General features: G+C 39.2%; 1 protein-coding gene across 1 annotated transcript; it reads right to left on the bottom strand.

Moving 5' to 3' along the window:
• Positions 1 to 3631: 3631 nt before the first annotated feature.
• Positions 3632 to 20630, bottom strand: igsf5a (immunoglobulin superfamily, member 5a; the record flags this gene model as incomplete). The annotated part of the gene is given in 8 exon segments (XM_079247464.1): positions 3632 to 3718; positions 4381 to 4433; positions 5693 to 5718; positions 5796 to 5818; positions 5944 to 6062; positions 12058 to 12348; positions 13124 to 13438; positions 20561 to 20630. Coding segments are annotated over 8 exon segments (984 nt in total).
• Positions 20631 to 21001: the final 371 nt, after the last annotated feature.

The raw sequence follows: 21001 nt of genomic DNA, 5'->3' as shown, positions 1-21001 counted from the left end.
CTTGTCACATTCACCCATTCACACGCACACTCATACTCCGATAGGCACATCGGAGGGCAGCTTGGGGTTCAGTGTCTTGCCCCAGGACACTTCAGCATTTAGTCAGGGGAAGCCCAACTTTCCAGTTGAAGGACGATTGCTCTTCCTCCTGAGCTAAAGCCGCCCCGCAACTCTGCAACTGCAACTCCAAAGCTCTGGAACGACTCACCATCTCCTGTCAGGCAGCATCCTTCACTTTCTGAGTGTAAATCTCATTTAATAACTAATCTTTACTCATTGGCCTTTGATCCAGTGTGGCTGACGAGGATTTTACTGGACTTTTATGCAACTGTTCATTATTATTCCTTATTCTTTCATTGTTATTGTGTTATTCTACTTTACCTTCAACCTTCCATTCCATTGTGCAACGCCCTAGCCTAATCTTTCACGTGGACACCGGTTCCAGAGCCCAAGCGGCATGCTGAGATGACTCCAACTATTTCAAGCTAGAACTGCTCAACCTTGCAGACCAGCTGAGGCTCCTTCCCCACCAGAGAGGTGATGTCCCATGCCCCTACACCTAGCTCGAGCAGCTAAGGATTGGACCCCTCCAATCCCTCCCTTCGGCCAAAGCCAAGCTCACACTGCACCCAAACCCCACAGCCCCGCTCACAGGTGGTGAGTCCACATTGTCAAGGCAAGGGAAATGTTAAACCAATGTTGTTCTGCATCATTAAAGTCACTGAGCTGCCCTTGGTCATCATGGGGGACCACACCAGGTATGCACAACCCACTGACTGCATAGCTGCCAGGACTTTCCAACCCTTCCCTCAGGGTAAAGTGGTGGCTGACGGGAAAGTAAATAAATAGCAATAATAATACAAAATTTAGTTTAAACTGTTGATGATTTTATTAAAATATCTGTTTTTTTTTTATTATTATTATTATTATTATTATTATTATTATTATTATTATTATTATTATTATTATTATTATTATGACAGTTGACACAGAGTGTGAGTGGGAGTGTATCCACAGTCGAGGAGCTTGCAGAGATAAAAATCCCTGCATCCTGAACTTGCATTGACAATCTGACAATGTGGCGGCTCAATCATCCTCATTCTGCAAGCTAAGTTGCAGAGTTATTGTCAGTGCGCCTCATTCTTCAGTCTGATAGTCACTCCAGCTCACAATGCAGACAAGTTATTTCTAACAGACGGCCTCTTAAGGACCTGATATTCTCAGTATTACCTCGCTGAACAATCACCTCTGATCACTGATTGTTTATTTAACGCCACAGCAAGCCTGATTTGTTTGAGATGCAGTAGTTAACATGCCCCGTTTAATTTGTATTCATGTATTTCCAATAATGAATTTGGTTATGCTATGCAGAAGAAGGGAAGAGCTCATTTTGAAGGCAAAACTGTTGTTTTGATTAACCAATATTTTACAATGTAACAACTTAATCTTATCAGCATGCAACAATTAAATGTCCATGACATTCTGCCAGCCAGTAGTCGATGCCAGTAGGCTATATGCAGCTCTCTGCTCAGTCAGTCTGATGATTGAAGTCTGCCTTTGGTGATTAATTTGCTGGACATTCCTTATGTAATGATGAAACTGCTTAGGAAAGCACTATGGCTTGGCAAGCCACACTTTATATTGCTTATCAATATTGCCCCAGTTCAATCATTTTATTAGTTATATTTATTACCTCTTTCAGTACCTGCTAGTTTGCTACTGACAAGTAACCACAGGAAATGTTTTTTTTTTCTTAAGTCTATGGTTGGAAACATCGTGAAGCAAATGAGAAAGAAAATAAAATGTAACACTGAAGAGGATCTTCTTTCCTATTCAGACTGTTTATCCGTGTAAAAGAAGCTAAATGGAAGAGAACATTACTGGCATGAATGTGATTTCCAGTATAGCGACATTAGCAAGGCAGGTAATAGGATTTCCTGTTGGGTTTCTCAGACCTGAAGGGTTCTTCCTGCAGGGTGAAGAGTCTCACTCCCCATCAAGCCCCTCTTACAAACACCCAGCATGTTAATGCTCCAGTGTGAATCACTCCCATCATTTGTTCAGACTCAGACATGTTTGCTGAACTGGACATGGTGAGATGGTAAATCCCTGCAGACATTTTATAACTCATTCATTAACTACCTATTGAAGCTTCTGAAGCAACTAGGAAAACATTTTAAATTATTAACTTTGCCCTTTTGGCTATTAATATTCAATGTGATTGCAGGTAAAAGCACGAAAAGGTCACTCCAGGTCGGAGGAAAAGAGACTTGCAGGTGCTGCGTGGGGTCTTAATAGATTAAAATAATAATTTCCTTCCACTAGTTATGTTATTGTACTTTTCAAACAGAGAAACCACACTATCTATCTATTAAAGTCTTGTAGAAATGTAATAGAGATAAAACAATGTGAGATGTTTAAATTGTTGAGAAGAAAATCCTTCCAAAAGACAACATTTTATGACTTGTAGTCAGAAAGTTGGCAATGATCTGTTAGCATCTTGTTTCCAGACCTTCTCAGTCCCACAAAAGCAATTAATGCAGCTTCATGTGTGTCATCTATCAGCAGTAGATAAAATAGATTCGCTGCTGGTGTCAGTTAGACAGTCACATTTCTGTGTGTCTTTTCCACCGTAGGAACGCCATGAATCACCTGAACTAGAACCTGGAGGCTAAAGCTTCACTTCCAAACTTATAACCAAGAAGCAGATGGTCTAAATTAGACTTTCACTGGTTATGTGAAAGATGTCATTTTATGTCCAGTCACAAATTACTTTGTGCAAGTAATTTGTGCTCCTAATTGTATCTTGATTAGTGGCTGTTGGCACCTTATTAATTGATCCATAGTGAGATGGTCTTCCATGATAAGGAGCCTCTCAGCTCATCCTCTGTTTAGCACGTCTCAGCAAACAAATTTCCATTTAAACTAGCATTAAGCTGCTTTTTTGCAAGTGGAAGTTACATGTTTTATTAAGCAATAACATCAATGAGAGATAAAAAGATAAAAGGGACACAATCCTGCAGGTTTTCAATGTATCCCTGTTCCAACACACCTGACTCAAACTAATCAGTCATTATGCAGAATTTCATTGGTTGTTGGATCCATTTAATGGAAGCCAGGTGTGTTGGACAGAGACCCTCAAGGACTGAATTTGGGCATCCCAGTTTTAGACAATTACATCATTTTAGTAATCTGTTTATATTAAACATTGTAGAAACAACTATATATATGTATATATATATGTATATATATATATATATATATATATATATATATATATATATATATATATATATATATATATATATATATATATGTGTGTGTGTGTATATATATATATGTATATATATATATATATATTTATAGAGAGAGAGAGAGAGAGATACTGTAAAAATAAAAACTACATTAAAAATATACAGTTAAAAATATACAGTTAAAGAACAACACAACTATTCTGAAGTCAAAATGTATTTTTTTTTACATTTTACATCGTCCTCTTAACCGACAGCAGATCAGTTTTTGATCAGAAGAAGATCCAGTAGCTCTGCCCAATTAAAGCTTTAAATTGCTGTGTAAATTTATTGCCACAGGCCATCCAACATTTATAGACCACACATTTATCTGTCTGTGCTTAAACGATGGTGATGTGTCTGTGTTTCCTGAAGCCCAATTCATCCACAGAGTTTCCTGCCAGGTTGCTTTTTACAATGTCAGGCACCTGGAAAAGAAACGAAAAGAAAAAAAGAAAAGAAAAGAAAAGGAAAAAAAGAGAAAAGAAAGGATATTTAAAACTATATTTAATAGTAGTGTTATTTTTCTAGTAGCAGCAGTATGTATGAAGTAGCAACAATGCTAACAGTAAAGTATGGCTTTCCATTTTCATTTTGAAATTAAACCTATAAAATGTTCAATAAGTATTGACCAATTTCACAACTGACACATTAAAATAGGAAACAACTTCAGTGCAGTTTTTGTACAACTCCATTAAGCTACAATGCTAAGCTAGCATAGATAACTATAGTTGTTTCTCAGAGAAACAAAAGTCATGATGAGCTCATATGAAACCTCATATGAATTATTGTGTTTATTGTGCGAGCATTTTTATTTTAAAACTAAATGCTATATACCCATGCTGTAGCAAGATAGCATATGGTAAAGACATAATTGTCATCACCATTTCTGTTCATATTCATATTCTTTGTCTTTTTATTGTTTTGTTTCAAGCTGTGAACCTGAATTAAGTCTGGCCTGAAGAAGTTTTTGGACATGATAGCATTAAATTGTGGCTAATTTGTGTTTTCATTTATATTCTCCAAATCTTGCATCAATTTTGCATGATTATGAGAAAATATGGCTGAGTGCTGCTGATCCCAAACCTACCGCCATGGCGTTGGAAACAAAGCCACTGTCAGTGAGTTCACTGGGAGTTTCACCTGTGGAAACAAAGACAGGAGCAAGGTTGGAACAGCTGTTTAGTGGTACAAATACAGATATATACAATGCTCCAAATCTCTGGTTTTTATGTGCCCTGGTTGGGTTTACAGATTCAGATAAACGTCATAGATTACAGATTCTGTGAATGTGGGTGTAGATGACTGACATCTATCAAACTCCAAGCTGCCTGTAGCAAAGAGCTAGCTGGGCTGCCAGAGCTAATGGGAGGTAACCAGCTAATGGAGGTAAGCGGGCTAAAGCTAAGACGTGCTGTTAGCTGGCTAAAAAACATGGTTGCACTATACTCTTCCTTCTTGCTGCCAAATATCGGATACATGTAAATCAAAAGGATTATGCCGAATTTCATGATTGAATAACATCTGAACAGATGAGTTATGAAAAAACATTCAACTCCCTCACAGTCATCATGAAGAAATTGATTGATTAAACCTAAAATGTCTTTTTAACCAGGCTGTAAACATATTGATTTCTGCTGTAAAGTTAGGCTTTTCAACTGGGAGTCTATGGGAATTAACTCCCTTTCGGAGCGCCTATTGGATGAGAGGTGAACTGCAGTTTTTGGCATTTCTACATTCGCCTTACTTTTATCCACCGGAGGTTGCCGCTTGTCCATGGCTCAAAAAGTTTGGCAAACACTGATGTGGTATATGTAATACATGCGTCGCTGATGGCATAAATGTTGCAGAAAATAGTAGGTTTTGCTTGAATAAAATAACTTTTAACTTATTCAGCATGACAAACAGAACACGTACGTTCTTCATTGTCACTATCGTGTTGTTCATGTGTGTAAAGAAGACCTGCATGCATAAATGCAAAATGATGTGACAGACATCATCATCGCCTATAGATTCTAGTTTGTGCTTACACTTTGTGTTTTAAAAGAAAAATTCACTTTTTCACACTGTTGTGGTTTTGTCCACCCAAAATGGTTTCAACAAGAGGCCACAACTCAGCAAGATCCGTGTTTTATTGTCCCAGAGTTGGTGTGTGCACAAAGACTAATCAAATGACGTTTTTAACACATTTGCCTCTCTGTTTAAGCTGAAATTTTAGGATTTGTGACATGAGGCTAACAAGCAGATTGTGGCTGTATAAACTTTTATAGATGCGGCACTATGTGAAGTAACATTTTACTGAAAATGAGTGTTTTTATTATGTTTAGTCTTACTTGTTTGGCAATCCGGCATATATGATGAATTCACTTTTCCTTGTTTTTGTCCATCTGTTTTGACAGTACTTAGCTGGCTCTGTGTCCTCACTCTCCTGTTAGACATTCACAAACAATCATTTCAGTGAATGCAAACATTTGTAAAGCTGAATGTAAAGCAGAGGTTTCTTACCTCATTTCATCTTGGTAGTTTGGCTCTAAAGAGGATTGCATGATAGCTGAGAAATAACAGAATCCAGCATTTCATTTTATGTAAAACATCCATATTTAACACAGGCCAGTGACAATAAAGTTTTGATTTTTTGAATGAAGGCCTTACATTTTTCTTTTCTACGTTTGTAGCAGAAGAGGATGCCGAGGATTAGCAAAACCAGCAAAGCAAGTCCTCCAAAGGTCGAAACTACAGCGATCAGCACCGTCCAGTCGGTAGGTTTGGGAACTGTCAGAGGACCAAAGATCTCATTAGTGTCAACTTAAACGATCAATACAACCTATTAGAGGAAAGAGGAACTATTCAGATTTTACAGACACACTACAGAACTTTTGCAGTTTTTCCCGTCAGGTGCCCCCTATCGATGGCTAATTCAGCATCCATCTTGTATTCTACCTGACCTGTCAACTCTCTCCTGCCAGCAAAAGATTATCTTACAATGACTCTTGTTTTGTCTCTTTCTCACTTTTAATTTTGCAATTCTTTGCAGAATCAGCAATGTTGTGTGTTCAAAACAGCCAGGGTGCTTTCTAGCGTGAACGTCACACAGCCTCCTGGATGTAAAAGTTGTATTGTGCGGTTTCTCAGCATCGGGATGCTGCTGGGCAGCAGCGGCTCCGGAAATACACAATAGATATCACTGTGTCATCTAACAAGTCCGGAACGCAAAGTGTTACGTAATGCATCATTAAAATCACTTATATATATTGAAAACACCCATGCCCATAACTGAGGCCCTGGAAACTGCCAAACAAAGACTCCAAGCATTGGCTGCATGACTGAGGAGATACACAAGAGAAGTTGAAGCCAGAAAAATAAACTGGCTCTTCTCAACTAACCCAGCTAAAGTGTACTCCCAGTGGCAGGGTAATACCACACTAGCTGACCCACCAAGGCTGGAGATGGAACGATACTGGAAAGGCATATGGGAGAAGGAAGTATCACATAACACTGAAGCACAGTGGTTAAAGGACCTCAGAGCAGACCACAGCTCCCTCCCTGAACAAGACCCGGTTACCATCACTGTGGCAGATATCCAGCATAGACTCTCAGGTATGAAGAACTGGTCAGCGCCTGGCCCTAAAATGATCCATGCTTACTGGCTAAAGAGGCTGACTTCACTCCATGAACGCCTGGCAGCACAAATGAACCAACTCCTGAGGGATGGGACTCATCCTGAATGGCTGACCAAGGGACGAACAGTCCTGGTACTGAAAAACCCCCACAAGGGATCAGTCCCATCCAACTACCGGCCAATAACCTGCCTCTCCACAACATGGAAGCTCCTGTCGGGCATCATAGCGGCTAAGGTAAGTGGGCACATGGATCAATACATGACGGAGACACAGAAAGGCATTGGCAGAGGAACCAGAGGAGCCAAACATCAGCTACTGGTTGACAAAACAGTTGCTCGAGACTGCAAAACCAGACAGACAAACCTGTGCACTGCCTGGATTGACTACCGAAAAGCCTACGACTCGATGCCACACACGTTGATCCTGGAATGTCTGAAGCTGTACAAGATCAATGGCAACATAAGGACCTTCGTGGCAAACTCAATGAGGCTGTGGCAGACCACCCTTGAGGCCAACTTCAAGCCAATAGCACAAGTCTCCATCAAATGTGGCCTATATCAAGGAGATGCCCTATCCCCGCTGCTGTTCTGTATAACCCCGAACCCCCTCAGCCAACTAATCAACAAGACTGGCTATGGATACTGTCTCAGGAATGGGGCCACCATCAGCCACCTCCTGTACATGGATGACATCAAGCTATATGCTAAGAGTGAGCGGGACATCGACTTACTGATCCACACCACCAGGATCTACAGTAGGGACATTCGGACTGGAGAAATGTGGGCGAATGATAACAAAGAGAGGGAAGGTAATCCATACGGAGGGCATTGCATTCCCAGAGGGCAGGATAACAGATGTGGAGGAAAGCTACAAGTACCTGGGCATACCACCGGTCGAATGGCAACCATGAAGAAGCCACAAGGAAAGCTGCCACAGCTAAATACCTGCAACGAGTGAGGCAAGTACTGAGAAGTCAGCTCAATGACAAGAACGAGATCCGGGCATTAACAGCTACGCCCTGCCAGTGATCCAATACCATGCTGGGATAATAAGCTGGCCAAAGGAGGAAGTTCAGACCACGGGTGTCAAAACATGGAAGCTGCTCACCATGCATGGAGGGTTCCACCCCAAGTCCAGTGTCCAGCAACCATACACTAAGCGCAAAGAAGGGGGCCGGGGACTAGTGAGCATCAAGGCCACTATCCAAGATGAAACATCCAAGCTCCACGAATACATCAGGAAGAGGGCACCAAGTGATGAAGCACTTAGGGAATGTCTCAGACAATGGAGTCTGAAGGAACACGAGATGGAAGAACCATCATGGGAGGAAAAGCCCCCGCATGGGATGTACCACCGGCAGATCACCGTAGTGGCCAATATAAACAAGTCCTATCAATGGCTGGAGAGGGCTGGACTGAAGGACAGCACAGAGGCACTAATCATGGCAGCACAGGAGCAGGCCCCGAGCACCAGAGCGATCGAAGCCCAGATCTACCATACCAGGCAGGATCCCAGGTGCTGACTATGCAAAGGAACCCCTGAAAAAAAATCCAGCACCTCACAGAAGGGTGCTAGATACTGGCAGGCAAAGAATACATGGAGCGCCATAACCCAGTAGCCGGCATAGTGTACAGGAACTTCTGTGCAGAATATGGACTGGAGACTCCTAAATCCCAGTGGGAAACTCCCCCCAAGGTGGTGGAGAATGAGGGCTAAGAGCCTCAGGGACTTCCAGATCCAGACAGATAAAATGGTGGTGGCCAACCAACTGGATAAAGTCATCATGGATAAGCAGCAGAGGAAAGCCTTAATGATCATTGTATCCATCCCCAATGATGGAAATATCAGGAAAAAGGAGCATGAAAAACTGGAGAAGTACCAAGGCCTCAAGGAAGAACTGGAGAAGGCCTGGAGGGTGAAAGCAACAGTAGTACCCATAGTGATCGGAGCATTGGGGGCCGTGTCCCCCACACTGGAGAAGTGGCTCCAACAGATACCTGGTGAAACATCAGACATCTCTGTCCAGAAAAGAACAGTCCTAGGAACAGTTAAGATACTGCATAGGACCTTCTCATACATATAGTTACGTACAATCACATTTACATATATATATATATATATATATATATATATATATATATATATATATATATATATATATATATATATATATATATGTATGTATATATACATTTTATATTCTTTATGTTTTATGGACAGTGTCTCAGCTCTGCACTCAAACTTAAATCCCAACACATTCCTCTTTCCATCGCAGGATGCAGGCTCTCCATTTCCTCTTGGAAATGTATTTTTTCCATGTCTGTGCTATAAACATGTGATCTCTGTGCACAGCAGAGCTGCACGCTGGCGTATTGCTGTTCATGTAATTGCCATACACCATATGCTCAATGTGTTTTTTATTGTGTTAAACCTGATTCTATTAGATTACTGTTCATTTACCCGGGTTATGGTATACTTATCGGGTATGGAGCTCTATTTGTGGCTTAACAGTTCTGAAGGCATCTACTAATGAATGCAAATGAATGCATTACTCAAGTATTAAAGAAATCAATTATCATTGATCTGCAGAGCAGTAATGTTCCAAATGTTTACATTTAGCCCTTTGCTGAAAACACTGGGATCATGATAGTAGACAGTTTTAAAGAACATTAATATTCCATTTATTTTTCCCTTTAATTTGTCTTCTTTGTCAGTAAAACCAAACATCGCAATGGGATCTAAAAATCATCATTTTTAAACTTGTCTTCTTCAGATTCAGTCAAGGGTTTTTATCTTTTTTTTTTACTACTCTGTTTTTTAATTAATTTATTCCTTTTTCCATTTTCTTTCTTCTTTTGATACAAGTTTCTTTAACAGGAAACGTTTTGCATCAGGAAACAAATAATTTTAATAATTTTTTTCTCTTTTCTAATTTCTTTTTTTCTTTTTTTTTTTTTTGGTCTTGTCCAGCATTTAGGCAAGCAGAATGATGGTCTGGATGCTGCGTTCTGCTGAGCAAATTTTCTCTGCCAAGGGAAGCTTTATGGATATAATGATCCCCTTGACTTTCTGAATTTTTATTTTATTTCTATATTTAATTTGTATTGTTGTTTGAATTGTAGAGTTTGCACTGCTGGACCAGAGAGGACAGACGAAAGACAGAAAGAGAAAGGAGAAAAAACACCTCATAAGAAAAGAGATAAAGGGAGAGAAAACAGAGAGAAAAAAAAACAAACTAAAAAATAACCCAAAAACAAAAAGAAAGAAAACAACCTACAGATGTATACATACACACATACAGGCACACACATACATATACACACGCATACATACACACGCATACATACACATACATGTATACACACACACACACACATATATATATATATATATATATATATATATATATATATATATATATATATATATATATGTACACATATACATATACACATACATACATATACACACACACCTCTATGCACACACATACACACACATACATACGTACAAACATATACGCACTTGCCAGTATTAACACATATACATATACATACAAGCCAAGTTTAGATCATAGTAACTAAACTATGAATCTAAAAAGTTAAATATAAATGAGAAACAAACAGAAATGAGAAAACTAGCTGCTGTTAGTGAATAAACCTGCAGACAACTCGGTGACTGTGTCACATGCAGAACATGCAGAGTGGAACGTGTTCCGGAAAAGGTGATCATGCCAGTGTGACCCCTCCCACACAAAGGCAAGAGGCACGCCAGGAGGACCCCCGAGACCCGGGCCATCGGCAGCCACCCCCAGGCGCAGACCCCAACCGCCCCACCCCGGAGCCAGCCATGCACCGACCCAGGAGGCGGCAGAGGGGGGTCCCAGCCAGAGTCCCCCGCAGTCAGGGGGAACAGGCCCCAGCAGGCCCGGAGAAGCGAGGACCGGCCCCGCCAGGCACCGGCCACCCAGGGCAGACAGAGCGCGGGCCCCACGGCCCCAAGAGCCCGGAAGCAACCCCCCACCCCGAGCGGCAGCCAGGCCGCACCCCAGTGCACCAGCTGCGCTCCACGCACCCACGCATGCACGCGCACACACACACACACACACACACACACATACGCACACCAGATTATCCACACACAAGCCCTTACCCCCTCCCACACACACACACACACACACACCACCCACTCCCTCATCCACACCCCCAACCCCCCACACAATCATGTACTATCACACTCCCCAAAACCTCCACCCCCACACCTACCTGTCCTAACACACTCCCCCTTACACACAACCCTACCCCCCACAAACTCATGCTCCACTACACTCCCCATAAACCCCCCACATATAAACCAACCCAAACCTCCTACACCCCACACACTCATGTACTATCACAGTCCCCTAAACCTCCACCCCAACACCCCTCACACACTCCCGCATACACACACCCCTCACCCCCTATACCTTCATGTACCACTACAATCCTCTATACACACCCCACATATACACCACCTCTTTTCTAATTTCTAATTTGGATCTGCTGAAAAGATCTAAAAACCATGAGTCTTCACATTTTTGATCTTGTACAATGTCTTTCACTGGCAATACTAAACACTTTATTTAATTAACACAGAATAATGAATTTATAAACAGGTGACCGGCCCCAAATGTTGGAGGTTTATGAACAATGTCTGGATTTATTATAATATTACATGTGTGCAACTGACCAAAACCATTTGGATGGAAGAAGTTAAATTAATATTGAGGCAGCAAAAGCTAAAATTGGAAAATTGTAAAAACAAACACTAAAAAAATGATTAAAAAAAAAAAAAGAAAAGTAAGAAATGCAAGAAAAAGATAATAATAATAAAAGAAGTTATAATTTTTAATTAATACAGTTTTGTAGAAAAATCTTTTGAAATAATTTTACATTTATTTACTTTTTTACTTTATATTACCAGATTTTATCATTTGTGTATTTGTTGTATCAAGTTAATCCCTATGCTTTCTTTTTATATGGCTGTGTTCAGTTTTCAGGAGTTTTGCTTTTTTAATTTCCAGGACAAATAAAAAAAACTAAGATAAAATTAAAGCTTTTTGTTAAATGCAAATATTAAAGGTATAAAGTTGTGCAGGACTTTCTTACCAACCACCATGAAGACAGAGCTGGACAGTGGGGCTTTTAGTGCTGCCACAGAGGCTAAGCATTTGACCGTTGTGCTGCTGACTGCGTGGAACTTCAGGACACTGGTGGAGTTGAAGTAACTCCCATCAGCCATGCTGGAGGTGTTGTACAGGCTGCTGTCCACAGCGTCACTGTTTCGGCTCCAGGTGACAGTCGGTGCGGGGAACCAAGCTGTGATAAAACACTGGAACTCGACCTCCTGACCCTGCATCACAGTAACATCGCCGCCCATGATGCTGACTGTCCCAGTCTCTGGCAAAATAAAGACAGAAGAAGCAGAGTTTGACTCCCAAGTCGCTATTAAATTCTTGCTTCAGGGTCTTGATATGAGATTGTATTTCCTAAATCTCCATGCAGGCAATGGACGACGTTTACATATGAATATTATGCAACTTCTGGTGGAAATGAGAACAAAAGCATGTAAAGAGTACGAATGGAGCATTTTTATATATTAAAAACATAGCACAAAGTGCTTTACACAGTATCCCCCACCACATTCACATACACATACACGGGTAAATGTACACACCCACAGACTGTGTGAACACAACCTTTAAAAACTTGTGAAAATAAAAATAAAAAAATAAATAAAAACTTCGCAAAAAAAATTTGAAAATTGGCAAAAATTAGCACAAAAATATTAGCAACAAAACCCTCTCATAGACGGTCCTCAGATGTCCTTGTGAACTTTTCATCCATTTCAGGTTGAGCTCACAGCATGTTGATCCTTCTTAAATCTGCTTTTGTTTGTCTTTTGACCCTGAAGTTGATGTCAGTCACTAAAAGATGGAGAAATGTCTCACTGCTGCCCTCTAGAGTACATTGGGTGACAACACCACTCTCGCAGCTAAATTTAGCCTGTTTCGTTTGATTTATAGAAAATGCCATAGAAAAATGAGGGAGAGAATTCCACTAACACCATGAAGGTTAGGAGATCTGGGTTAATCTGGGTTGTTTGTTTTGTCCACATTCACTTTGTCTCTCAATAAAACATACTGCTCAGTCAGCCATGACTGAATGACCCCACCTTGAACGGTAAGCTGTGCCGTCTTTGGTATATAGTCTCCTTGCACGGTGCAGATGACTGGTCCAGCCTCTCTGCGGGTGACATTATGTATAGTGAACTCCACACAACTGGTGACACCGCTGGAGCAGAATCTGGCAGAAAACTGCTCCGACGATGTTATAATGTCCCCAGATATGGGGATGGTGAGGACGAGGAATCCTCGGGCCTGCCAGGTCATGACCTCCCAGTTTCCCTGCACGGTGGCATTGAATCGCACATCAGAACCGTACAGCACTGTTGCGCTGAGTGGTTCCAGCTGGACCTCCTGGGTCACAACTAAACAGGGAGGAGAGAGTAAATCAACACGTGCACAGTATATGTAAAGACATATTTGGCTTAAAATACAACTTATTTTGATCTTGGTTTTTGTTTCTATTTCTGCAGTTTGATGTAACTTTTGTTTCTTACTGTAAAAATATTCAGACTGTCACTTTTATATTTCAGTAGCTAAATTCTTGATTAATCTGTGGCTGACTTTTTTTCTCTTAAAGAAGTTTCTGATATTTTGTACATTAAAGCAAAGAAACTTAATATTCACTTTTCATTTAGGAACATGGTCTCCTTATTCTCTAAAAACAACCCTGTTGTCTCAGACTCTACTTCTGTGTAGATTTCCCACTTCACACACTGGGACTGGGAATTTGAGTCAACTTCAGGATCTGCAGCTTGATAAATGCTGCAAATTCCAACATGATTTGGTCATTTTATGACTAATCAGGCATCCAGTACAACATCAGTAAATGCTGTAAAAGAATGCAGTCTGGAAGGATAAACATAGGTAGGATATGCACAAACATGGCGAGAGTGAACAGCCCCAGTGGGGAAAGTTGGGTCACACAATGGGAAGGAGTCCTGCTTGGGTTGACTCATGCTTATGTGAGTTTGCTCAAGGTGCGTAAACATTACAAGGACAATTGCCTCGCTTTGTTGGCTTATGATAAAACAGAAACTCAAACAAATCTCCACTGATCCTCGACAAATTGAACATCAAACTCAAGTTGTTGAAGTATTTTGTTGGTATTTATGGATCTTTAATCGAAAACTATTCCTCTGTTCCAGAGTTCCAAGTTGTTAGAGAGTCTAGATCAGAGGTGTCCAGCTCCGGTCCTCGAGGGCCAGAATCCTGCAGGTTTTCTATGTATCTCTGCTCAGACACACCTGATTCAAATTAATTAGTAGTAGAGCTTAATCAGTTGTGCACGTCATTGGCTGTTTGATCCATTTAGTGGAAGCTAGATGTGTTGGAACAGGAATACATGGGAAACCTGCAGGACAGCGACCCTCGAGGACCGACTTTGGACACCCCTGGTCTAGATGAAAGCATCCTGAGTGTTATAGTATCTCCTTGGCCTCAAACACTTCACAGAGGTTAGCGCTAATTAATTTTCCTGCAGAAAATCCCATCCACCTTCCAGCGCTTTTAAAATATCATTGATCAAATGTCTGCAAGTGCATTAGTTAATGCACTTAATGTCTTTCTGCACATAAATATGGCAGCACTCATAGTAGAGTTAATTAAAAAATATTTTAAGGTTTTTGGAAATAATGATGCAATGAATCAGCTGTTTGGCCAAAATATCCATCCATCCATTTTCTTAACCGCTTAGACTAATTAAGGGTTGTGGGGAAGCTGGAGTCTATCCCAGCAGTCACTGGGCGAGAGGCAGTGTCACAGTGGCAGTGGAGATGTGGTGTGGATAAATGCAGAGATGAGGGAAAACAGGATGCAGGTCGAAGACAGATTTATTCCAGAACAAGATGAGGGCAGAACTAACAAAATGAACCAACAACCACAAACTGAAACAGAGGGGTATAAATACACTGGAAAACCAAACAAGAAACAGGTGAAACAAATCTAGTAAATGAACCCAGGTGAGCTACAACAGAAAATCCATGAAGCTAAACAAGAACCAAGAGAACTAAACAGGAAAAACTACAAAATAAAACAGGAAACCAGAAACTAAGGCACCGAATGAAACCACATCATGACAGTAAGAAACAGGTGTACGGAATGAACTGAAACAAGACCATGTGAACGCAATGAACAGGAAATCAATAAAGCTAAACAACAAGTGAACCAAACAGGAAAAACTACTAAATAAAACAGGAAACCTGAACTAAGGAAAAACACAAACCACCACATCATAACAGGCAGGGTACACCCTGGACAGGTCACCAGTCCATCGCAGGTCCACACAGAGAGACAAACAACCAGTCAAGCTCACACTAACTCCTATCGGGACAATTTAAGAGTAACTAGTTAACCTATCATACATGACTTTGGATGGTGGGAGGAAGCTGGACTACCTGAAGAGAACCATTTGGACAAAATATGAATTAGGAAATTATGCTATGAAGATAAATATACGCGTGATAATAATGTTTTTTAAATAAATAATAGAAATTGCAAGAACTTAAATAAACATCTTCTGCCAAGACATTTTTATAGCTTTTCTTTTAACATTTCTGTGCAGATTAGCAGGATTTTTAAGTTTCAGAAACTGATTGGAAATATAAACTTGCACAGTAAACTGGACATCAGACATTCCCTCGGAGGGTAATGGAGTAATTTTTATTTTTTTACAGTCTCTAATGCATGTATTTATCATTGCTATGTGTTTCTGTGTCTCAATACTTCATTTCTAAATAAAGAATCCAATCCACAGATTAAATAAACAGGCAAAAGAACTGACCGCCACACAGCAGAGGGCAGATGCAGGAAAGACTAAACCAGGATTTCCAGGAAACAGTCATGCTACTGTAGTTTTATCTGAAACAGAAACAAACAGTTATTAAACCGTCAACCATGGAAATGTTCAGACACTTCTCATTAAATGGTTCTGAGCTCATGTCAATTTTTTTTATTCATAGAACATAAGAAACTATTTGATTCAGGCTTGTTTTTGCGGTCATGTTAAAAAGCACACTGCTCCTTTGGTCATAGGAAACCCCCAGGTGTGTTGTGACGTCAGCGGGGGGACAGCTCGGCAGTGGTTTGTTGGCTATAAGTGTTTTATGCAGGCGTGCTTCTAACTATTACATACATCATCATTTTGTATTTTGTTTTTAGTTTTATTTTTCTATGATGCATTTATTTAAATTTTTTGCTTGCTTATAATGGAAAATCTTCTGCATTCTATATGTCAGACCTCAGGAGGAATAGCTGCAGTTTTGATGCAGCTGACGGGGATGCAATTTAAAAAAATAAAGAAGATCAAGAAGTCCTCTTTGTTTTTGTTTTTTAGTTTGTTTTTATTGTTATTATTATTTTTTTTTTTTTTAAATTATTGTTATTATTATTATTATTATGATGATTATTATGATTATCATTATGATTATTATCATCATCATTATTATTATTATTGTTATATTATTATATTATTATTATTATTGTTATTATTATTATTGTTGTTATTATTATTATTATTATTATTATTATTATTATTATTATTATTATTATTATTATTATTGTTGTTGTTGTTGTTGTTGTTGTTGTTGTTGTTGTTGTTGTTGTTGTTATGCCTTATCCAGCCTTAAAGCAAGCGGAATGGTGGTCTGGGTGCTGTGTTGCTTTGCTAAGAGGAATTTATAATAATCCAAGATAATAATCCACTTGATATTCTGAATTCTTATATTATGTGTTTATTTTGAATAAGTGTTTGTATTACAGATTTTGTGCGTTTTGGTTAATAAACATGGCAAATAAATGTCCAAATGGTGTGATGAGTACTTTGTAAATATGATTTAAATATTTGTGTGATGATATTTCTGCATGTGCTTCCTGAAGGAACTCAAGAAATAAACTGATCAAATATTAAGGAAAAATATTTCAACATTTAAAGTATTCACTGTGAGAAAGGAAATATCAGTCATTCCTGGCTGGATTAAAGCAAACCAAATGTAATCAAAGAGAAAAAACTGAGATGTTATTTATGACGTGGATGTTTGTGTCACAGATCCACAAACATTACGCTTACATTACAAACATTTTCAGTGTCTCCAGTAAATCTACAAAAGTAAATAAATTAGTCAAATTGATTGGAAAGATTATTTCTAAGTGTTGGGAAATACAAACAGATTATTACGACACAAAACGTAGGGAAGGCTATAAACACCAGTTCAATCCCTTCTGCAGCGATACTGTTCTACTCACACGCTGCTACTTCTTGACCCGGAAATCAACCTTTTCAGTCTCATATTCTTATATTATTTGTTCAGATATTTTACACATAATATTTTTATAATTATATAATTCATAGCAGTGATGATCGTTATCAGTTAAATGGACTTACTGTGTGGCCGCTTCTATGTGCTGTGGATCAGAGCTTTCCTGAAAATTGCAGGTGAGCACCGGACTCCACCTGCTGCAGCGAAACCGCCACAGAGGGCAAAGTTCAAGCCGAGTGTCTGAAAGGCAGCCCTTATCTGCTCTGAATAATAACACCCTGAACGTTTCCACCTGATGGCAGAGCACACAGGTGAGGTGGTGGTGTGAGTGTCAGAGGAAAAAAGAGACCCGTCTTCATCTGAAAGGATGAAATTTCACCAAATGAAAATTTAACCCAGTAAAGCCCAACATGTCAGATATGATACAGTTTCTGAGACATTTTGCAGCACTTTTAGTTAGAAACTTTGCTCAAAAACAACCTGATACTTGTGTCCTGCCTCCTAATAGATACCAGGAATCAGAAGATTATGCAATGTTTACCTATCACATAATTATTGCTCAAAATAATTTAAAAAATAAATTGTTAACTTTTTTTTTTTTTTTTTTTTTTTCTTCAAAATTTGGGCCAAATAAAAACTTCATATTTAGGGTTTTCTTAAGTTGGGCTTTAAAGAGTTAAGAACAATAATTACTCAAAAAACAATAAATACACAGAAAAAGAGGAAAAAGTTAAATGTTTTTCACTCACAGAATAAATTTGTATCTTAAAGACCCTGAAATGTTCCTTACTTTGCAGCTAAAGATTAAACCATCATTTTTCACTACATTTCAGGATTAAAATGATTTCTTTTGATTTTTTTTCTGTTTTAAACCCATAAGAACCCAGCATGGCACATATATGATACATACAGTTTCTGAGACATTAATAGTAAAAACTTGGCTCCAAATCCTCTTGAAGACAATCTGATTTATGTCCTCTGTCACTTCATGGAGACTCCAAAGCAGAAGGTCACACAATAAGAATTTTAACATATCACATGGTTATAAATGGTAAATATCGGGACAAGTGAAGAAAATTTTATTCTAAAAAATTACTTTTCTCATTATATTTTAATTAGTCTGGTCTTAAAGTCATAAATGAACAGTTTTGTGTATTCATTCATTTTTCATCTTTGTCTATTCACCCTCTAATATCTTCTGCAGGTGTTGTTGTCCTGCAGAGACAATAATGCTGATATGAGAATTATTATGTAAATAGTACTTACATGTTTTATATTAAATGTCATTTAAAGACATTCAATTTGTGTCAGATTTGAATGCAAAATTTTGCAAATAAGTATTTTTTACATTCTTTATGAAACATCAGTACTGGTACTTGTGACTTTTGTTCGACGTGTTGAACCATTTCACCAGGATGACCAGCAACAGAGTACTGGACGAGCCTGTCCACTCAGCCCACTGCAGTGTTTACAGCAAGTAAATACACATCAGTGGATCGGACTGTACAGACGATGACTTAAGCCTCTTCCCTCTTTAGAAAAGATAGTTAAGCTCCTGCCTAATGAGCGACCAACACTCAAACCAGGCTTTCTTTTAGTTGCAGCAGAAACAAGTTCATAGAAATGACTTTTTAAGGATAATCGGTTGACAGCCAGTAAACATCTTCTCATGTTATGGCAGTCTCCTGATCAGTCTTTACTATAGAAATCAGATAGATAGATAGATAGATAGATAGATAGATAGATAGATAGATAGATAGATAGATAGATAGATAGATAGATAGATAGATAATGTACATACCTGTATACATATCTGTACACACACACACACACACACACACACACACACACACACACACACACACACACACACACACGCACACACATACAGACATACATTCTGGGGAAATTTAAATTTCCAGCAGCAAAAGGAAAAATGGCATGCACATAAAATTTAAGTAGATAAATAAGTAAATAAACATGTTAAAAAATAAAATGACCAATAATAAATTAATTAGATTAACTAAATAAACAAACTACATACTGATAACTGATATATTATACTATATACTGCAGGATGGTCATCCTGAATGTTCATCATTGTGATCGGGCTGAATGTTGACTGGAGGACATACTCTAGATCAGGGGTGTCCAAAATTGGTACTTAAGGATCGTTGTACTGTAGGGCTCGGATGTTTCCTGCTGCAGCACACCTGAGGAGAGACATTTACTGTGAATCAGGTGTGTTGGATGAGGAGGACAACTAAAACCTGCAGGTTTACAGCTCTCCAGAGCTGGACATCCCTGCTCTCGGTGCAGCTTTAAAACCGTCTGGGTGATGTTTTCCGTGTCGACCACTAGAGGTCAGTGTAGGACTGTGTTTCTCCTCCATGTAACCAGGTGAAGAAGTACACACTGTACACACCCGCATTTTGAAGGCATTCACAATCAATTCTTACTGACTGGTTAACTTTTATCTATGACTGCTATATTTTGTTCTCATGTTTTGTTTTTTCAGCACATATTTAAAGGAATTCTAAACATAGTCTACTTTAAGATAAAACATCGAGATACATACATTATATTCCTGATGATCATTTACCACCTGCAAGCAATACTTCATTATAATGTTACAACTAAAAGACCTGCAAAAACATATTTTTAAAGCCTGAAAATGCACTCAAAGTTAGAACTCTTTTTTTTAAATTTTATTATTAAAGTAGTACTTGTATGCATTTGTTATCTGGTGTGAAATTAAATCTATAGACTTATTTTTTGTATGAAAATGTTAAAATGCAACAAACTTGTGACTGTATAACAAGTGGAGTTGTTTTCCGGAAATATAGTGCAAAATCCTAAAATAGCATTACAAAGAAAACATCATTTTAATGTAAAACTGTTTTTTTTTTTAAAAAAAAAAACCAAAACAAAACAAAAAAAAAACCAAAACACAGAAACTAGAGATGTTAAAGTATGCCCTTGCTCCACCCTGCAGCAGCCTCCTGATTAGCACATCTCAGACAGGCAGCTGTGAAGCCAGCAATGCAATCTGCCCCACTGTCGCTGTGGTTAAAGGCTCCTCTGGCCCACAGTCGCCATTTTATGAGGGTAGCAGTATAGTACAAACTGGAATGTCTCCAGACACAGCTAGTATTGTATAGGCAGAAGCAGGCAGACAACCATGAAAAACAGGAAGAAAATAGTGGGGGAGGGTCAGTGCTCTGATCCCACCGCACAAGGCCAGCAATGGAAGTAATTTGGAGGCCCCCTCTGCCACCAGAGCCTCTCTGTCAGGGATCATCAGTCATAACGTATCACACACGCTCACCGGCTGCTTGACTAAACCATCCTTTTGTTTCCACTGTACTGTGTGCAATTACACATTAGTTCTGTTCAATTGCTCCCTCATCTCAGAAAAGACAACATGATGCGACTCCACGAGATGCCCTTTCCTGACAAAAAAAAACAAAAACCAGCATGTCTTCAGAGCATGCACTGATTGCTATTGTTGGAAATGTTTTTGTTGTGTCAGCTGTTGGCTAATCAATGGTTAAAGCCGACTAAGGTTTATTGTTACTGAGCTTATTAGGTGGCGTTGCTACCAGGGCAAGCCTCCACCCTCGCTCACATGTAAATTACTGTGTTAAAGACAGGTCACAAGCTCACCACTTG

Source organism: Telmatherina bonti (genome assembly GCF_933228915.1).
Source record: "Telmatherina bonti genome assembly, chromosome: 10".
In the NCBI taxonomy this organism is placed as follows: Eukaryota; Metazoa; Chordata; class Actinopteri; order Atheriniformes; family Telmatherinidae; genus Telmatherina; species Telmatherina bonti.
This window is presented reverse-complemented; position numbering and strand designations above follow the sequence as displayed.